Raw genomic sequence first — 19452 nt, 5'->3', positions numbered from 1 at the left:
CGGGCCCCTGAGTGGAAATGGGAGAGATGTAACCCGGACTACGCTCCGAGGGGAGGGCGCGGAGGCACCCGGCGCAGCTGAGAAGGACGCCGGGTGGGCAGCCCTAGTGGGTCCCGGGAGCAGACTCCCTGCGCCTGGAGTGGGCGGTGCGGGGCGCGGCAGGTGCGGGGGCGGAGCCACGTGAGGGCGGAGCCCCGCGGGGGCGGGGCCGACGCCGAGCCGGCAGGCGGGGTGCGCCGCTCCTCTTCTGCGAGAGCAGCGGGGGCCGTGGAGCTGGAGCTGGAACCGGAGCCGGGGCCGGGGCCGGGCCGGAGCGGGCTCCAGCGCTATGGGGTCGGCCGACTCTAAGCTGAATTTCCGAAAGGCGGTGATCCAGCTCACCACCAAGACGCAGGTGCGACCGGGGCCCTGGCCTCCCCATCCACCTGCGGGGTTGGGGGCTGGGTAGGGCCGGGGGGTGGGGGGCTGTGCGAACTTGGCTGGTGAAGAGATGGGGGACCAACTGGCCTGCAGGGTGACGCTGAAGCTAGGGCCGGAGCGGGACCCGTTGGCCTGTACCCTAGGGCTTCATCCCCTAACCCTAGCCCCTCACCCTCAGCCTCCTCTCCCGGGAATATCTCTCTGCCCGCAGCCGCTGCTGCCACCTTAGGCTGACGTGTGCCTACTCCCTGAGCCTGCATCGCCGCTGTCCGCCACCTGTCCCGCCGCCTCCCCCCACCCCTCCCCCGCTCCCGCCTCTCCAGCTCCGCATCTTCAGCCTCACCCCCACTCGCGCCCCCACCCACCCACCCCGCTCCCTGCTCCCTGCTCCCCTCCCTGGCCCTCGGTGCCCGCGATTCCTGGACGCACAGACCCGGCTGATTCAATGCAAACAAAGCCGGGCCGGCGCCTACCGGGTCGGGGAAACAGCTGGTGCGCGGTGGCAGCGGCCTCGCTGGGCCCAGGTCAATGGCCACAGCCAGGGAAGGCCGAGGTCTTCCTGAGAACATGCAAAGAGTGGCGAGCGGCGCTGCAGCCTAGCAAAGGGAACTGTTCCCAGGCCCGTGGAGTCAGTTTCCCAGCTGGGGACCACCCTCCAGAGGGCTCCTCCTCTGAGGCCCAGCAGTGGGGATGGCTCTGTTTTCAGGTACCCTCTGTTCTCTGGGTCAGGGCTGAGAACCCTCCAGGTTGTCTTTGACTGGCTGGTGTGGGGTCTGGGGTGTCTTTCAGCCAGTACACTCCCCCGAGTTCACGAGTGGCACAGAGGCCACCTCTTTGCCCCCAACACACAGGACCCATCTCCTTCCCTGCCTACCCCTTCTGTCCTTACCCCTTGAACTACACTGCTCTGGCCACAGAGTCGCCCAGCCCTGACTCTCCAGGTCCCCCACTTTCAAGGGAGTCAGGACCTGCTGCCCTCTGGGACTTTCCTCTTACCCTTACCCCCAGGGCAGTTAGAGTGGGATGGAGGGGTCCATCTTCTCACAGCCAGCTGATCGCAGCTCCAGAGGCCAGATCTCTGGTCCTACTCTCTCTTGTTCCCACGAGAGAAAGGTCAGGGGCCTGGCAAATGCCCAAGCCTCTGGAGAGTCCAATCCCCAGTAAGAGGTGTTTGACAGAAACCAGACTTTGCTTCTCGCCACTTTCTTCATGGTTCCTGGTTAGTTCTAGCACTTGGCTCTTTTGGGATGGGGCTTCTAGGTCTGTGGGTGGCAGGTGGGCCAGGGCCTCAATGTGAGGCCACAGGGAGAGGCAGGAGGGAGGCTCCCATGTTTACCTACCTGGGGAAGGAAACACATTGGAGGCATGAACTATGGGTTGTTGGCTCTGCGGGCAGGGTCCTTTTGGCCAGCCCAGCAGGACTAGCTCAGCCGGGTCCCAAAGGATCTGGGTGGACTAGATTCCTACCTGCACTGGCCTTCTCCCCAAAATGCAGTGTGCCTCTGGCTTTCCTGGCTGAAGGCCTGTTATGGAGGTGACTGAGATGGTGCTGTCCTGTTTCCCAGCTGAGGACAGGAACCAGATACCAGGCTGGATCGCCCTCCAGAGACCTTAGGAGCCCTGCAGGTGGGAAGAGAACCAGGCTGGCTGCAGGGAACCCTCAAGCCTCTGTCCTGTGTAGTGACCTGGCTTGGACCGCAGAGGAAGAACAGATCCCAGATGGTCTTTCCAAACCTTGCCACTCAGTGTCTCCAAGGGGATTCAGGCCAGCTGTCCACAGGGTGTCCTCCAGTCTCAGACCCTTAGGGGCTATGCCATGAATACAGATGTTTGTTCTGGGCAGCAGACAAGCGGACCCAGAACCTTTTCCTGTGGCCTGGGCATGAGCCACTGCTGCTGGGCCTGCCCTGCCTTCCTGCGCTGCATCCTGTTTTCTTCCTGCCCTGGGCTAGGCCTGACCCTGGTCCTGAGGCTGAGCTGTTTGGGCTGCTTCCCGGACCTTCCCTGGGGTGGGTGGGACCCTCTCTTAGATCCTGCCTTTTTTGGAGACTCTCTGCTGTAGGTGGGGTGAGGCCTGGTGGGTCTGTGTTACATGTGTGCACATGTGTGTGGGGGGGGGGAATGCTGTGGTGACACGGCCCTCCTGAACAGTTCACCCTCAGCAGGCAAGAGCACTATGGTCCTTTGCTCCCCCTCACCCCCCAGAAAGTTCAAAAGATACAGCTGGACTCCCAAGCTGGTGTGTGTGTGTGGGGGGGGGGTCTGGCCCGAGCAGGTGCTGGTAAAGCTTGGGTAAGAATATCTGTTTTCCCACCTGAGTAGCTCAGTCCCTGTGCCCTGGCAGCATGGGCCATCGCATCTGCAGCAGAAATACTCTTTTCAAACAAACTGGCTTGGATTTTAAAAGCTTCTTTGGGTTGTATGGGGTCCAGCTTGGGTACCTGGGACAGGAGCTGAGCCACGTTTCTCCCCTCAGAAGCCCAAGGGGCTCCAGTGACCCTGGCTAACACCTGCAGCATCAGGCCAGCCTGGGATAGCCAGGTGACGGGCACCAGGCTGAAGCCTCTGGGCCATAGTGAGAGCTGGAGCGCTGAGACTGTCCTCTGGCTTCTCAGCTGGGCTAGCCTGGGGCCTCCTAAGTCTCCTTTTAAGTCTCTCTCCTTGTTTGGAATTCGGTCCCTAGGTGACACTTGCCTGATGAACTAGGCCAGAGGTCAAGTCCACTGGTGCTCAGATGAGTTTCTGCCCCTTTAAGCAGGTAGGGGCTACCAGGAAGGGGGGGAAATTGTCAGAGATGGGGAGTTTCCCAGAGATGACCCCAGGTTTTCTAGGATGTCCTTCTCCACCCCAGTCCTGGCCACCCACACTGGGGGATGGTACCCCTTGACCCCAGGGACTGTTAGAGGGCTGCCTTGGCTGAGGTCAGCAAACCCTAGCCCTAGGCCCCTCCTTTGGCCTTTGTTCTTCTCCCCAGCTAACTTGCTCTACCAGTTCTGGGACCCAGCAGGCCGTGGTACTAGGTCTGTCCTGCGGGCCATGGCCACTTGCTATCCTGTAGCTTGAAGTGGGGGCATTGCTTGGAGAGTGGGCGAGGTTATACCTGGACCTTGGTGAGGCTTTCAAAGCCAGTCGTGAGTTTGGACAGCCCCACTGGTGCTCAGGTCTGCCCAGTGACTGGGTTGAAGGGATCTCTGGGACTAATGACAGCCTTTCCCTGAACAAATATTGGCTGTGCATCTGCCATCGGCCCCAGCTGCAGGGTCAGAGAAGAAGGGCCGGTGGGGTACTGGGGCCTCAAGGCAAGTGCGTTGAGACCCCTGGAGTCAGGGCCTTGGATGAGTGACTGAGGTTGGGGAGCAGGGTTCCACGGTGGGAACAAGCCTGTCAGTCCAGAGATCTGGGAGAATTCTGGGAAGAAGGGGCTTCAGAGAACATTTATTATTATTATTATTTGTTAAGATTTTATTTATTTATTTGATAGAGAGAGCACAAGCAGGGGAGCAGCAAGCAGAGGGAGAGGGAGAAGCAGGCTCCCCACCGAGCAAGGAGCCCAGGATTCTGGGATCATGACCTGAGCCGAAGGCAGACACTTAGCCGACTGAGCCACCCAGGTGCCCCAGAGCAGAGTTATTCTTAAACACTATATATATGTATATGTTTTTATGATAGTCAGAGTATCCTGTGTGTGGATTTGTGGGAAGCAGTGCCTGTATGATCTTTCCAGAGAAGGGAGAAGGCCAGGTTGATGGAGACCAGGGGTCTCCTGCAGGGCTGCTGTTTGGAAGAGCGCCCTGGACACCCTGGCCTCTTAGCAGGTGAACATTCAAAAGGAAAAAATAGTTAATAGGGGCGCTGGGTGGCTCAGCGGGTTAAAGCCTCTGCCTTCGGCTCAGGTCGCGATCCCAGGGTCCTGGGATCGAGCCCCGCATCGGGCTCTCTGCTCGGCGGGGAGCCTGCTTCCTCCTCTCTCTCTGCCTGCCTCTCTGCCTACTTGTGATCTCCGTCTGTCAAATAAATAAATAAAATCTTAAAAAAAATAGTAATATATGTGTTTGCAGAAAAATACAAGTAAAAAAATAAAACCCACCCAGAGAGATAATCTCTGTGAGCATTCTGTCATTTTCGTTCAGGCTTTTATGACTATATAATTTAGCAAAGATCGTGACCATCGTGTAGTTCGTGTTATAGCTTATCTTTTTCACCCAGGGTTGTACTGTGATCGTTCTTCATTCATCAATAGTCTTTGGCAACATGGCGCTGGTGTTTGCATAATATTCTAGTCTATGAAAGGGCCCTAACTTTTTTTTTTTTTTAAAGATTTTATTTATTTATTTGACAGACAGAGATCACAAGTAGGCAGAGAGGCAGGCAGAGAGGGAGCGGGAAGCAGGCTCCCTGCCAAGCAGAGAGCCCGATGTGGGGCTCGATCCCAGGGCCCTGGGATCATGACCTGAGCCAAAGGCAGAGGCTTTAACCCACTGAGCCACTCAGGCGCTCCGGGCCCTAATTTTTTGAGTGTTCCCTGCTTTCTGGTTATTTGGGTTCCTTCTAGCTTCTTGCTATTATCGACAACAACATATCAGCGAACCTCCTTCTATGTGCACATCTCTGGTCATTTCCTTAGGAAGGATGTCTTGAAGTGGAGCTTATGATTCAAACTGGCTCCCTATGCGACTGTCCGTATGATTCAAAAGGCACAAGTGTGCATACGGCATATGGTCTCCATAAGACCGGTGGGACTTGGGAATGCATTAGAAGGATGGGCCTGCGGGGAAGAGGGGACAGTCCAAGCAAAGGCGAAGAGAAGTGACGACAGCGTTGTGTTGCAGGGATAGCAAACATAGGTGTGCGTGTTCCCACGAGCAGTGTGTATGTGTGCATACATGTGCGCACATGTGTGCGTGCATGTAAACATGTTAGATAAGATCTTGGCTGCCAGTCGGGCCCAATCCTGCAGGCAGCAGGGGAGTCCCGAAGGTCTTTGTAAAGGGAACAGTGCCTTTGGCGCTGTGCCTCGAACACGGGCTAGAGGCGGTGTGGATGCAGGTTTGAGGACGTAAATTTGGAGGTCGGGCCTTGGCAAGAGTGGCCTGAACAGCAGCACTGGCAGTGGGCTCTGCGGGGAGCAGGCGCAGTCAGAGAGCCTCGGGGGTTGGCTCCTTTAGCTCGGGTACCTGTTGGGTGTGCAGGGAGAGGGTGGAAGCTGGGGCGAGGGGGGACGGTGAGGGTGGGCTTAGGTGAAATGAGCACACATACCCTCGTCTTCTTCCTTTGGGGAGGGGCAAAACCTGGGTCTGGCCCCCAGGCACTTGACCTAGCAGCATGGCCTGGGGGGGGGTCCCCGGGTGGGGAGGCCTGGCCAGAGGAGGATGCTGACTTACCCTGTCCCTTGGGGACTGAGTTAGGCTTTGGCTGCTGAACTCAGTGGTTGGCCGACCTTTGACATCTGTGCCAAGTGTCTCCTGCCTGCCTCTACCAGCAGAGGCTCACAAAGGTTGAAGACTGTCCCCCCCACTATAGGAGGGCCCCTGTGCGCCAGCAGGGATGGAATAGGGGGGCTGTGCCTTCCCTTTTAGGGCTCCTTTATCTACAGACTGGGCAAACTGTGGGCCTGTTGGAGAGGGATTATATAACAACTCTGGACACACGGCTCCCCTCCCCCAGCCTGTGGAAGCCACCGATGATGCCTTTTGGGACCAGTTCTGGGCAGACACGGCCACCTCAGTGCAGGACGTCTTCGCCCTGGTGCCTGCGGCAGAGATCCGGGCCGTGCGGGAGGAGTCACCCTCCAATCTGGCCACTCTGTGCTACAAGGTGAGCGTAAGGCACTTGGCCCCCGGCGGCTGCTCCCTGTGGAGCCGTTTCCCACCCTCCCCCTGAAGCCAGCTCAGCCCTGCGGACCCAGAGAGCAGGCTGCCGTGACAGCCCACCTGTCCAGGTCTGGGCAGTCCCCTGGCTGTACCCACTTGTCCCCACTGGCTGGGCTCTAGGCTGGGGGAGATCCTGGCAGCCACCCTCTGCGAGGGCTTCCGCACATCAGCTCCTTCAGCTCACCCTGTGCGGTGGGCCGCAGTTCATGTCACCAGAGACAAGGAAACAGACTCTGACAGGTGGGCTGGGCTCTCGGGGGCGGGGGGATGCCCTAGGCTGCTCTCTGCCCCACTTCCCATCCCCCTGGGCTGGCTGACCCTGTCTGCCTCTCCCCCTCTGAAGCCTGGGGCGCCCGTCCCGGCAACAAGCGCGATGTCGCCGCTCCCCGCCCTGTCCCCACAGGCCGTAGAGAAGCTGGTGCAGGGAGCCGAGAGCGGCTGCCATTCGGAGAAGGAGAAGCAGATTGTCCTGAACTGTAGCCGGCTTCTCACCCGAGTGCTGCCCTACATCTTCGAGGACCCTGACTGGAGGGGCTTCTTCTGGTCCACAGTGCCCGGGGCAGGACGAGCAGGGGTCTGTGGGCCTGGCTGTGGGGCTGGGTGGGAAGGATGTGGCGAGACGGAGGGAACCCGTTCGGGGCCCGTCACATTCCTCCAAATCTCTTGTGCGATTTGGGAAGTACAGGGGAAGGGGAATGGGGGTTGCGGCCAAGGCGTCTCCCACATGGGTGTCTGCCCCTTCAGCTGGGCAGACACGGGAGCAGGGCAGCTGGGCACTCTCCCTCCCCACCCTTCCCCTCCCTCGGTTTATCTCCAGGCAACTGGGTGAGGGTAGGACCCCAGGGATTCCCAGCAGGCCCGAGGCTCTAGAGTTTTCGGGACCTGGCCTGGTTCCTTCCAGCCCGTGGGGAGGTTTCTTCCTGGGCCCCAGCCCTCTTCTGCCTTAGGAGGTTTGGGGTGGTTGGGAATCTACTTCCTTTTCCTTCTGTGTCTTCCTTCATCCCTCTGCCCATGAGGGCCTGCCTGGGCCCAGATCCAAGCCCCTTCCAACTCCCAAGTCCTGGGGCCACTTCTCCTTGGCCAGTGACCACTGAGGCGGCCTGTGCTATATCCTGAGCAGGGAGACGATGATGATGAGAACGCCCGGCCCCTCGCTGAGTCCCTGCTCCTGGCCATTGCCGACCTCCTCTTCTGTCCAGATTTCACTGTCCAGAGCCACCGAAGGAGCACTGTGGTGAGAGCCCTTGATCTCCCACCTTTAGGCTGGGAGGGCCTTGGTCCTGGGTTAGGGGTTGAAGTTCCCTTGGGCAGGACCCCATGGGGGCAGGGGCTGCCCCCGAAGAGCTGGGCAGGTCTGGGAAGGGGCCGGTGAATGGCACAGCTGGAGAGGAGCCAGCTGGTGCCTGGCCCTGCCCCCTCTATCCGGGAGCCTGAGCACAAGCACCCATTGTCCTCGCCTGGGCAGTGGGGGGTGGGGGTGGGGCTTAGACCCAGGAGGTCTGGCCTGCTCACTTCCTATGGGCCCATGGACTTGACCTTCAGTGTTCTCTGCCCTCCCACCCCCACATACCACCAGGTGCACCCAATTCCATTCCCCTCCCTCTCTATCTCTCCCTGCCCCAAGCTGGACTGAGCAAATAAAAGAACCAGAGAAGAAAAATTAGCTTTCAAGAGGTTGAGAACATTCATTTCTTCCCTCATGCATTATCACCAGGGACATTTTGAGGGGCTGTCTTTAGGGGAATATGAGGGTCTCTGCCCCCAGGGACGACGGTGGGGGGACTTGGGTTGGCCACCCCCATCCTGATCGCCCCCGAACTGTGTCCCCAGGACTCAGCGGAGGACGTCCACTCCCTGGACAGCTGTGAATACATCTGGGAGGCTGGTGTGGGCTTTGCTCACTCCCCCCAGCCCAACTACATCCATGACCTGAACCGGTGAGTTTTGCTTGGACCCAGAGCCCACAGTGTAGCTGGACTCCAGGCCTGCCCCCCCCCCCCGACTCCCTGGCTCAGAGAGGGAACCATGCATGGGGTCCTTCGAGGAGACCCTATCCAGTCGTGACCCTGCAGCAGCCTGACAGGGAGAAAATGGGGTCATTTTGTTTCATGGACTTGTGCTGGAGCTAGGCAGGGTGGGCGCGCCCTCCTAGAGAAGAATGGAGATCTTCAGGTACTGAACCCCCTGCCATACCCTACCCCCCAAGGATGGAGCTGTTGAAACTGCTGCTGACATGCTTCTCTGAGGCCATGTACCTGCCCCCAGCTCCGGATAGTGGCAGCACCAACCCGTGGGTGCAGTTCTTTTGTTCCACGGAGAACAGGTGAGGGGCCCCTGGCCTTTCTTTCCATTCTTCTCCTCCTTCAGGCAGCCTCAGAAGTCGCTCACCATCCTGGAGTCTTAGTTGAGGGGGGGGTGGTGCCCCCTGGTGGTGATGGCTTGTAACTTAACAGCCCTCGTTATGCCCGCGGGTCCAGTGTCCCCCTGGAGGAAGCCCTAGGTGACCGGCCAGTACCTGGGTCCTCCATCCAGAGCTGTGCTGTCCAGCAGAAATATAATGGAAACCACATATGCTGATGTCAACAGAAGTTGAACATTTCTAGTGGTGACATGAGAAAAGTAAAAAAGAAACAGGTGAAATTCATTTTAACATTTCACTTAACCCAATATACAGCAAATACTAGTATTTAACATGTACTCGAGATGCAAAATTACAGAGAGGTTTTACATTCCCTTTTCATGCGAAGTTTTCAAAATCCGTAGTATAGTTTTACAATCACAACCCTTCTCGGTTCAGACCAGCCTCCTTGCAAGCTCTCAGGGGCTCCCTGAGGCTTGTCTGGGGCAGGGCTGCGTAGAGAGTGGGTGGGGAGAGGGCGTAAGGAACACCCTGGAGGGTGGGGAAGCCTGGCCCATATGGGGGTGCTCCTGGGCTCTAGGGGGTGTCACAGGGTGGGACTGAGTGTGTAAAGCACCTACAGGTGCTCCAGCCCCACAACAGCAGCTGTGCCCAAGGCCCTGCGGCAGGCACGGGAATTAGTGCACACTTCCACGGTCATGGCTCAGCTTCTTCCTTCCTGCATAGCATGCCATGTCCTTCAGGTTTCGCTGGCCTTCTGCCCAACTCCCGCCTCCCCACGCCAAAGAAGAGAAGGGAAGTGAGGAGACTCCCTCCTCCAGCCACAATCCAAAGCTGGCCAGGGTTTTGGTTTTTTTTTTTTCCTCTCACCAGCGTTATCAGGCAAATGGCCACGCTTTGCCACTCACTTAACCTCTTCAGGTCTCAGTTTCCTTGCCTGTAAGATAAGGAGCTTGAACCCTGACATCTTACAGATCTCAGAATGATGTCAGTCTCTGGCCTGGGAACTGGGTGATCCAGCGCGTGCTCCGCTCCCCGAGGGGAAGCCCCCCTCCCTGGGGGACTCTAGCCCCCTGCTTTGAAGCCCCGGGGGAGGGTACCCCTGCCCCTCAGAGACCACAGTGGACCCTAATGTAAATTATGGGTCCGTGTAGGTCCGTTGATTATAACATGAGCCACTCTACTGTGGGATGTCAGTAGTGAAGGAGACTGTGCATGGGAGGGGGTGGGGGGCATGGGGCAGTCTCTGTTCCTTCCTCATGATATTTGCTGTGAACATAAAACTGCTCTAAACATAGTCTTATAATTTTTTTTTAATTTTATTTATTTATTTGACAGACAGAGATCACAAGTAGGCAGAGAGGCAGGCAGAGAGAGAGGAGGAAGCAGGCTCCCTGCAGAGCAGAGAGCCTGATGTGGGGCTCGATCCCAGGACCCTGGGATCATGACCTGAGCCGAAGGCAGAGGCTTTAACCCACTGAGCCACCCAGGCGCCTCTTGTAATTTGTTTTTAATAGGCTTTAGCCCTTGGGGGAAAATCTAAGGGGCATGCACATGATTTCCCCCATAACTGGCTGCCCCGCTCTTGGTATAAATTCCTCTGCCCCTGGCCTAGCCTGGCCTGGGTCCCGGAGGGAGGCCAGGACAAGGAGAGGTCTCTTTTCCTCAGGGAGGGATGAGCCTGGTTCTGCTCTCTGGCCCCCAGCCTGGGGCTAGCACTGAACCCTTGTCGAGGGAGGGGGTGGCCCCTGGGGGGTGGTCTCCATAGCCTTGTTCCTCTTCTACTGCAGACACGCCCTCCCCCTGTTTACCTCCCTCCTCAACACCGTGTGTGCCTATGACCCTGTGGGCTACGGGATCCCCTACAACCACCTGCTCTTCTCCGACTACCGGGAACCCCTGGTGGAGGAGGCGGCCCAGGTGCTCATTGTCACCTTGGACCACGACAGTGCCACCAGCACCAGCCCTACCGTGGACGGCACCACGACAGGCACTGCCATGGATGACACGGATGTAAGGATGGGAGCGTCGGGGAGGGCAGCTGGCCCCACCAGGCTCTGGGCACTCTCCTTAGCAGAGCTGGGCAAGGGATACCCAGTGGGCACCAGCCTGGGGATGTCCGAGGGGGCACTGCTGCCACCACCTAGACCAAGGTAGGGGCAAGGGGTGAAGCCACCTGCTTATCCCAGGCTCCACCCTCGGCAGCCTCCAGGACCCGAAAACCTGTTTGTAAACTACCTGTCCCGCATCCATCGGGAGGAGGTGAGTGGAACCCTGCTTTTGCCCCAGTGGGTTCTCAATGCCCACCTGCTACAATGGTTATGGCCTTGCAGGGGAGTGAGGGGGTGGAGATGAGATGGGGTTGGGGGAGTCCTGGCCCCTATGGGAAGGAACCATGGTCCCCATGGACTTGACCGCCCCAAGTGAAATGGTGATGGCAGAATTTTGAGGGTTTTGAGATGCAGAAAAGGGCTAATGGCCTCAACTGGGTGGGGACAACTGGGCAGGCTTCCAGGAGGAGGCGGCTCTGATGTCAGGTTTTGGTGGGGGGAAGGATAGTGTACTTAGAGGCCAGGCAGAGCTGAGATTGTGTCTTGTGACCTTGGGGGAGGTTCTTGGGCTCCCAGAACCCTGGCTTCTGCTGCTGTAACATGGGGACAGCAACTGCTTCCTCTTCTTGTTGTAGGAGGTGCTTAGTAAGTGAAAAGCTCTTTGAGAGTCATAGAGTGTGCCTCTGGTGTGACAGGGTGATGGGGAGGGTGGGGGGATGGCATCTGTCCACACGCAGTCCAGGTGGGCAGGGGCCGGTTCGGGGTGTGGGTGTGGGGGCGTCCCTAGGAGCAGCCTTGCTAAAACATGGGGGAGCCTGTGGTCTGGGGAAGGGGTGGGGGTTCCCTCCAGACCTGCCCTGGACTCAGCTTCCTGAGGGGGCTTCTCAGGACAGCTACTGATGACAGAAGCTGGGCCTTTCAGGCTCTAGAGGTGGGACCAGGCTTGGGGGGGAGTGAGGAGGCGTTTGTGAGGGAGCCGGACCAGACAGATCCCTGCTGTCCCCCACTCAGGACTTCCAGTTCATCCTCAAGGGCATAGCCCGGCTGCTCTCCAACCCCCTGCTCCAGACCTACCTGCCCAACTCCACCAAGAAGATCCAGTTCCACCAGGAGCTGCTAGTCCTCTTTTGGAAGCTCTGCGACTTCAATAAGGTGGGCTGCCAGCCTGGTGGGCCGTGGTGTGCCCTGCGGTGGGGAGCGGCTACTCTGGCTAGCCCCGGAGGGGGACAGCCTCTGGGAAGGCTCCCGGGATGGGGAGACGGTGGGGCAGAGGGGTCTCCCCTCTGACCCTGCCACCCGTTCACTCCCTCCCTCCAGAAATTCCTCTTCTTTGTGCTCAAGAGCAGTGATGTGCTGGACATCCTGGTCCCCATCCTCTACTTCCTCAATGATGCCCGAGCGGATCATTGTAAGGCTGGGGTGGGCGTAAGATCCCGGGAGCTTCCCTATAGAGGGGCGGGTCTGGCCAGTCTGCGCTGTCTCCCAGGAGCTGAGGCTCGGGGCGGGGCTTCTTCCAGCGCTGTTGAGTTGGGTCCCTGCCCCGCAGTCCTTCCTACAGAGCCCCCCCCCCCCCCCCCGTGTGTTGACTTCTGTACCCCATGCTGCAGCCCGGGTAGGCCTGATGCACATCGGAGTCTTCATCCTGTTGCTTCTGAGCGGGGAGCGGAACTTCGGAGTGCGGCTGAACAAGCCCTACTCGGTGCGCGTGCCCATGGACATCCCGGTCTTCACCGGTACCCACGCGGACCTGCTCATTGTGGTGAGGGCGCTCCCTCCGCCAGGACCTGGGGGCATGGGGGGCATCCTTTTGGCTGAGTCTGGAGGTAGAGGGGACTCCACGGCCACCCCTTTGCCTCCTGGCGCAGGTGTTCCACAAGATCATCACCAGCGGTCACCAGCGGCTGCAGCCCCTGTTCGACTGCCTGCTCACCATCGTGGTCAACGGTAGGGGCGCTGGGAGCCCGCCTTCCCCACGATCACCACCAGGTGGCGCCAGGCCACAGGCCTGCCTGCCGCGGTTCAAGCAGCCCAGTCCGGTAGCCAGACCCATAGCGGAGTGATGGCAGCCACGTTGCACTGGTCGATTTTCTAGTAGCCATATTGGAAGGAAGGAAGGGAGAGAGGAGGGAAGAAAGGGAGGGAGGAGGAAAGGGAGGGAGGAAGGGAGGAAGGAGTGACCATCATTTTATAATATATTTTATGTATTTCACACCATCCAAAATACCATCATATCAACCTATAACCCCCGTAAAAGTTACTGGGATATCTCATATTCTTTTGACACCCAGTCTTCAAAATGTTGTGTGTCTCATGTGCGCGGCACATCTCAGTTAGAACTAGCTATGTTTCAAGCGTTGAGTGGCCTCCAGTGGCTCGCAGCTACTGTGTTGGACGTCGCAGGTTTGGACGGTGTGGTCTGAGGGCGGCAGGGTGCACCCTACCCTCCAGCAAGGACTGGGGACAGCTGCCTCCGAGGGGAGGGGCTCGGGCTGGCTGGCCTGCTGGGCTCAGCCAGGTGGGGGGCCGTGAGCTGAGGCAGGATGGCTTCAGCGTGGCTGTCTGTGGAGGGGACAGTTCTGGATGGGAGTGCTTTGGACTCCCGAGTTGGTGGGACAGAGCTCTAGCTGCGCTGTGAGCTCCGGGGCCAAAACCCTGCCTTCCCTTCCTGCTTCACTTGCTGGGCCCGTCTCACGCATTCTAACTGAGCACTGGTTAAGTGTACCTGGCACTGAGAGCGCATTTGTGAACCAGAAAACCCAAGAAGATGCTTTTTTCTCCCTGTCCCAGCCTGGTGAGGGAGCGAGAGTGAGACAAGGAAGTGCCCAGATCTGTATGTGACTTCAGGCTGTCCCCACACGTCTCATCTCTCGGACTCCCCCTCCCAGGCTCTGCCAAAAAAATTAGTTTCTGATGATGCGTGGAGCATTGCAATTCCAGTTTGATATTCCAGAAGGACTTAAAGATCCGGAGTTTGTCTCCCTGCCTGGTGCATTTTATAACCGGGATCTCTGGGCAAGTTTACAAACCCGAGTCTCAGTTTCCTCATCTGTGAAATGGGGCTGGTTCCCTCTGCTCTGGTCCCCCCTTTCAGAAGCATGGGGAGGAGTGGGTGAGATGCCATGTGTGAGTGGCTCAGGGAACAGTGTGGCTCTCCACATGGTGCAGAGACAGGGTGTGGGGGGTCCACATGGCCTCCTGGAGCTCTACAGAGTATGGCCCGTGTGGCTTCAGCCTCCGAGGACTGGGTCTTCTGGGCTTTGTGGGGGATTTTCTAGGCAAGGGACAGGGAGGGCTTGGCAGTGGGAGCTCTGCGTCCTGCTCAGGCCAAGGGCATGCGGGGATGGCTGGGACCAGGAGTGAGCTGGCTCGTCCCCGCAGTGTCCCCCTACCTCAAGAGCCTGTCCATGGTGGCCGCCAACAAGCTGTTGCACCTGCTGGAGGCCTTCTCCACCACCTGGTTCCTCTTCTCCGCTGCCCAGAACCACCACCTGGTGTTCTTCCTCCTGGAGGCCTTCAACAACATCATTCAGTACCAGTTTGACGGTGAGGCGGCAGCCCGGGCCCCCGTGGGGCCTCAGCAGCGGGACTTGGGATGGGCCGTGCGCAAGGACACCTTCCCGGTCTGTCTAAGGAGGGGAGAACCCTCTGCCTTCCCCTGCCCCTGTCAGCCCCTGTTCATTCAACATGCATTTATTGAGCACCAGCTGTATACCAAGCCAGTGCTGGGGGCAGGGGCTACAGGGGAGAGCAAAGCAGAGTGCTCCCTGCCCCGTGCAGCTCACGGCTGGGGATGGAGGCCCGGAGGGAGGCTTTAAACAGATGGTCACCCAGAGAGGTCACCTTACATCAGATGAAAGGGAAGCTCAGGGCAGTGGGACCCCGCTGGGTGTTGTCTGTGTCACACGGCCTAGTGTCATAAGGGCCTTGCCACTTGTCACTTTTGTGACTGTGGGTGGGCACATAGCCTCCAGGTTTTAATGTCTTCGGCTGGAAGACAGTTCTAACAGTCCTGGAGTCCTTATGCCCGAGGGTGTTGGGAGGACAAATAATCAGCCACAAGAAGCGTTTAGCACAGTATCTGGTGACTTAGCAGTTACTATTATTTCCAAAATAATGTTTTCACTGATCTGTGAGGGGTGAATGGAGATATGGTGGGGTAGAAAAAGCACTGTGGGGTGCAGCTGGGGGCAACCTATGCAAGAGCCCGGGGGTGAGATGTTGAACTGGAAGCAGGACAGTGTGGTGAGAAGCAGGACCTGATTGCTGGGTGGGGCCTCGAAGGCCCAGAGTCGAGGGAATTCAGGGTGGGCCGTGGAGCACGGGCTATGTCGTCCTTCCTCCCTGATGACCTGGCTCAGGGACACAGTCAAAGTACAGGACAGCTGGCTTGGTGTGGACTCTGATGTGCTGGGCCTGCCCCACTTTCCCAGGGTTACCCCTTAGAGTGCCAGGTTGAGAGGGGTTCTGGAAGGTACTGGGGAGCGGCATGGGGGGAGCTCTGCCCAGAAGCTCTTGTCCAATGAGGTAGTGTAGTGTAGCCACAGCGGCACACACTGCCAGGTGCCAGCCCTTCTCCAGCCTGGAGTTAGACACCCTCCTATCCTCCATACTCCCCCTTCCCAGAAACCTGCCAGATGGAGGACGAGGCAAGGGGGCCTCCCCGAATGCGGCGTGCTCCCTCCTTACAGGCAACTCCAACCTGGTCTATGCCATCATCCGAAAGCGCAGCGTCTTCCACCAGCTGGCCAACCTGCCCGCCGACCCGCCTGCCATCCACAAGGCCTTGCAGCGGCGCCGACGGCCACCTGAGTCCTTGTCCCGAACTGGCTCACAGGAGGGCGCCTCCATGGAGGGCTCCCGCCCTGCGGCCCCCGCTGAGCCTGGCACTCTCAAGACAAGCCTGGTGGCCACCCCAGGTCTGGCCTGGCAGGTGGCAGGGGCGTGTGTGTGTGTGTGTGGACGCCAGCACGGTTGGCACCCTGGCAGGGTCTCTGGGATGTCGTCCCATCTCTGGCAAAGGGCATGGACTGGGTTGGGAAGCTGAGGGGATGGGGAGGGGATATTGGGAGGCCCAGGAAGGCTAGTTTGCTCCTGGGTATGGGGGGGGTTGGGCCTCAGAACTGCATGTCGGGGGGGATCAGGCATGGCTAAAGTGAGTGGGAGAAAGAGGGGGGCCTCATGGGGCCCAATGCAGGTGCTTTCTCAGAAGGGCCCTGTGGCAGGTGTCTTCACACCCACCCACCCCCACTCCCAGGCATTGACAAGCTGACGGAGAAGTCCCAGGTGTCAGAGGATGGCACCTTGAGATCCCTGGAGCCCATGTCCCAGCAGAGCTCGGCAGAGGGCAGCCCAGCCACGGAGGTGGGCGATGGGGACTCCTGCAGTGGGGTGACACTGGGACTTCCCTTTTTCCCTGGCCTCTGCCGTTGGGCTGGGCCAGGGCATTCTGGGGTCACCTGCAGCAGAGGGCAGGAACCCTGTGCCCAGGACATGCGGGGGGCTGCTTTCATGGACCTCTCCCTTGTTTACTGGTCCCAGGCTTACTTGGCCTTCAGACTCCTCATCCATCAGCCTTATCTCCGCGGAGCTGGCCTTTACCCGACCAGCCCAGTCAGCCCCTGGCCCTAAACCTGTCATCGGGCTGGGCTGGGTCGGGCAGGGCCTGGGGCCCAGGGCAAAGGGTGCTGGGCTGGGCTGTCCCCTCTGCTGGGAGTGAGCCCCCCACCGGCATGAGCCAGTAGGGAGGCTTCGTTGCCTCCTGGATTCCAGGCTGTGGGAGGGTCTGGGAAGCAAGGCTGCCCCTCCTGCCTCTGTCCCCACTCTGCACCCGTTCCTTCCACCCCTCACTCCCATCCCTTCCCTGGGACCAGGAGCCCGACCAGGCGTGGCGGGAGCAGCGGCGGCTATCCAGCACATCAGCCAGTGGGCAGTGGAACCCAACATCGGAATGGGTGAGGGCTCAGGCAGGTGGCTCTGAGGTGGGGCGGACAGGGGCTTCTGGCCCCAGGAACAGCTCTATCAAGGCTCAGATGGGAATGTGTCCAAATTCAAAACCCGGCCTGGGAGCCAGGCTCTGGGTTACTCCAGCCGGGTGACCTTGGCCTCTCTGGCCCAGTTGCTCCTCCCACCCCCCCCCCACCCCCAGTCTACACTGTCCCAGACTTCTGCAGGGATGAGCTTCAGCGGCCCACGGTGCTGGCTTTCTTGCTCAACTTTCCTTTCCAGCTTCTTTCCCCAAGACACTTGTCCACTTCCTTGTGTGTGTCCTGTGGTCACTACTGATTGCCCTTCCAGGGGGCCAGAGGTCCTGTTTGGTCCCGCCATTGTGAGGCTCCAAGGGGACAGTTTTTGGCACATAGTGTATGCCTCGTGAGAAGCCACGGCTCTTAGTGTGAATAACAGTCACTGTTCGTGGGCACTGCCCTGTGCCAGGCCCTTGCTGCGGTGTGCGGGGACACTTCCTGCCGTGGGGAGACTGTGGGTCTGGGTCAGGGGTCAGGCCTCTCCCGCTGTCCGTGGGGGCTGCTTTCCCAGCCCCAGGAAGCCCGCTCGCTCCCTCAGGTTCTCTCTTGGAAGTCAAAGCTGCCGCTGCAGACCATCATGAGGCTGCTCCAAGTGCTGGTTCCCCAGGTGGAAAAGATCTGCATCGACAAGTGAGCCCAGGGTGGGGCTGGGGGCTGGGGATGGCGGACAGGAGCCCCAGGTGGGCTCTGCGGGCGGGACAAGCCCTGGCTTGGGCAGGGTGTGGCTGGGCGCACGGGCCGTGCTTCCCCTCGACTTTCAGCGTGGGTTTTCCCACATCACGGGCAACCGCCCCCTCTTGCCGGCAGGGGCCTGACGGATGAGTCAGAGATCCTGAGGTTCCTACAGCACGGCACCCTGGTGGGGCTGCTCCCTGTGCCGCACCCCATCCTCATCCGCAAGTACCAGGCCAACTCAGGCACGGCCATGTGGTTCCGCACTTACATGTGGGGTGTCATCTATCTGAGGTGGGTCTGGCGTTCCCCCGAGGGTCTGCTCAGGGGGGCTGTTCAGTGGGGGCCTCAGCTCTGGATCCCTCCATGATAGTGGGGTTCGTGTCAAGAGGATCGACCAGGGTGGTCTTGTCTAGTTGAGGGTGGGCACCCACTGCCTGGGGTGGGACATCAGGGTGGAAGGGGTTTGGGCCAGACAACCCCCTAGGTCGTCCTCCTCAGTCTTTTCTGCAAGGTCTCCCGACAGCCCCGTGACAGCCCGCTCCCTCCGCAGGAATGTGGACCCGCCTGTCTGGTACGACACGGATGTGAAGCTGTTTGAGATCCAGCGGGTGTGAGGATGGAAGCCCACCAGGGGCTGGGACCAGAGGAGTGGGGGCCCCGGGCCCCTGATGCTCCCCGACCCACTCTTCTAGGCTTTAGGTTGCCACAGTCAGAGCTGGGGCTGGCAGATGGGCTGAGTCCCGGGTGGCAGGCCCTAAAGGCCCCTGGTGGCTGGGTTGGTGGGGACAGGTTCTGATCACCCTACCCCTACCCCCAAGGGCTGGACTCCCAGGAGCCTCCCATCTCCAGGGCTGCAGGCCCTGGCCAGAGCCCCCACCTCCCTCTGGCTCCCCGCTCAAGACCCGTCTCTGTGCTGCCCATCATCCCCAGAGGCCACCAGGTCACTGAGCCCTCATGGGTCGCCCAGCAGGGAGCTGTGGGCTGTCCCTTGAGGCACCGGGGCAGGGGCGCCCTCCCATGCCTCCTACCCAGAATCGACCTCGTCCAGGCCCAGTTTGCTGCCAGGGCCTGGAGGAGGAAGGAGGGTGGCCAGGCTGCTTGAGGAAACGGAGGGTTCGTAGACTGCAGAAGCCAGTCTTGGGGACCTCATGCATTTTAGGGGTTTGGAGCAGGGTGTATTCTCCCTGGTCATTGGATATAGCCCGACTCCCTGTTACCCAGTAATGGGGGTAGAGGGGTGGGGAGGGAGCCGTTCTATCCTCCCTGCCCCTGCCCACTGCCTGGGTGACTGGGGGCCAGAGGGAACAGGGTACCACCCCTCCATCCTCCAGCTCTGGCCTCTGGGTATCCCTCACCCTACCTGTGTCAGTACAATCTTTGCTCTGTACAATCGGCCTCTTCACAAAATAAACCACCCCCTCCACGTCCTGGCTCTCTGTGCTTGGGGGCGGGGGAGGGGCTGGCCCTGGCTTTGATTTTCAGGCGAGCTGGGGCTTCTGCTTCCCAGAATCAGACCCCAGAGGGCCCTCCACATCAGCCCAGAAACCAGCATTTGTCATTTTCTTGGGTGGAAAAATGGAGGATTGTTCTCTCTTACCCAGCACGGGGCCCCCCGGCCCCCTGTCGCCACCCAGAGAAAGAGCCCATGGAGGAGAGGAGAGAGGCTGGCCTCCCAGCCTTCTAAAGGCCCCCATGGGGCTCTGCTGGCCCCAGGAAGCCACAGAAACAGTGCTCAGGGTCCCTGGGGCTGCAGCCCTGTGCTTGCCAGTGCCCAGCTTCGTGGGGAGGAGCCCATGCAAAGCCTGGGCTGCCCTGCCTGAGCCTCGCCCTGGGCCCCACCTGGGGCACAGCCCACTGTTTGCCCTGGACTCAGGGAGATGCACAGGCTGTCAGTCCCTGCCCTCTCTACCCGATGGCTCAGAGGATACAGCAGGCATGGGGACCAGACAGCCAGAAGCTGCAGTCCCTGTGGTAAGCCAGCCGCAGTCACCTGGGGCTCTGTGCCAGAGAGAAACCTGCTAGTGAGACGTGGGGGTGTGTGAGAGCCCCAGCCC

The 19452-nt window shown here is 59.6% G+C and overlaps 1 protein-coding gene across 3 annotated transcripts; it reads left to right on the top strand.

Moving 5' to 3' along the window:
* The first annotated feature begins 277 nt into the window (after window positions 1-277).
* LOC111160347 (HID1 domain containing) lies at window positions 278-18759 on the top strand. 3 transcript variants are annotated; one of them, XM_022523398.1, is made up of 19 exons: window positions 278-394; window positions 6085-6234; window positions 6694-6864; window positions 7411-7524; window positions 8121-8227; window positions 8497-8613; window positions 10440-10662; window positions 10855-10911; window positions 11712-11852; window positions 12042-12108; window positions 12308-12459; window positions 12566-12644; window positions 14079-14243; window positions 15389-15616; window positions 15955-16061; window positions 16571-16651; window positions 17262-17353; window positions 17531-17689; window positions 17949-18759. In XM_022523398.1, exons 1-19 carry the CDS (start codon window positions 329-331, stop codon window positions 18010-18012), a joined length of 2340 nt encoding a protein of 779 aa, XP_022379106.1. In that variant the 5' UTR covers window positions 278-328; the 3' UTR covers window positions 18013-18759. The 3 variants fall into 3 exon arrangements, with proteins under 3 accessions (XP_022379106.1, XP_022379103.1, XP_022379104.1); XM_022523395.1 differs by having other exon boundaries at window positions 12018-12108; XM_022523396.1 differs by having other exon boundaries at window positions 7408-7524; window positions 12018-12108.
* Window positions 18760-19452: the final 693 nt, after the last annotated feature.

Source organism: Enhydra lutris, unplaced genomic scaffold (assembly GCF_002288905.1).
Source record: "Enhydra lutris kenyoni isolate GAN:26980312 unplaced genomic scaffold, ASM228890v2 scaffoldscaffold75, whole genome shotgun sequence".
Lineage (NCBI taxonomy): Eukaryota > Metazoa > Chordata > Mammalia > Carnivora > Mustelidae > Enhydra > Enhydra lutris.
This window is presented reverse-complemented; position numbering and strand designations above follow the sequence as displayed.

Excerpts from the sequence above, each read along its gene's own strand:
- LOC111160347 (XM_022523396.1), top strand. The coding sequence starts at position 329 with ATGGGGTCGGCCGACTCTAAGCTGAATTTCCGAAAGGCGGTGATCCAG. Across the intron at positions 12,109-12,307 it reads TGATGCCCGAGCGGATCATT|CCCGGGTAGGCCTGATGCAC; the intron begins GTAAGGCTGGGG and ends CCCATGCTGCAG. Across the intron at positions 14,244-15,388 it reads CATTCAGTACCAGTTTGACG|GCAACTCCAACCTGGTCTAT; the intron begins GTGAGGCGGCAG and ends CCCTCCTTACAG.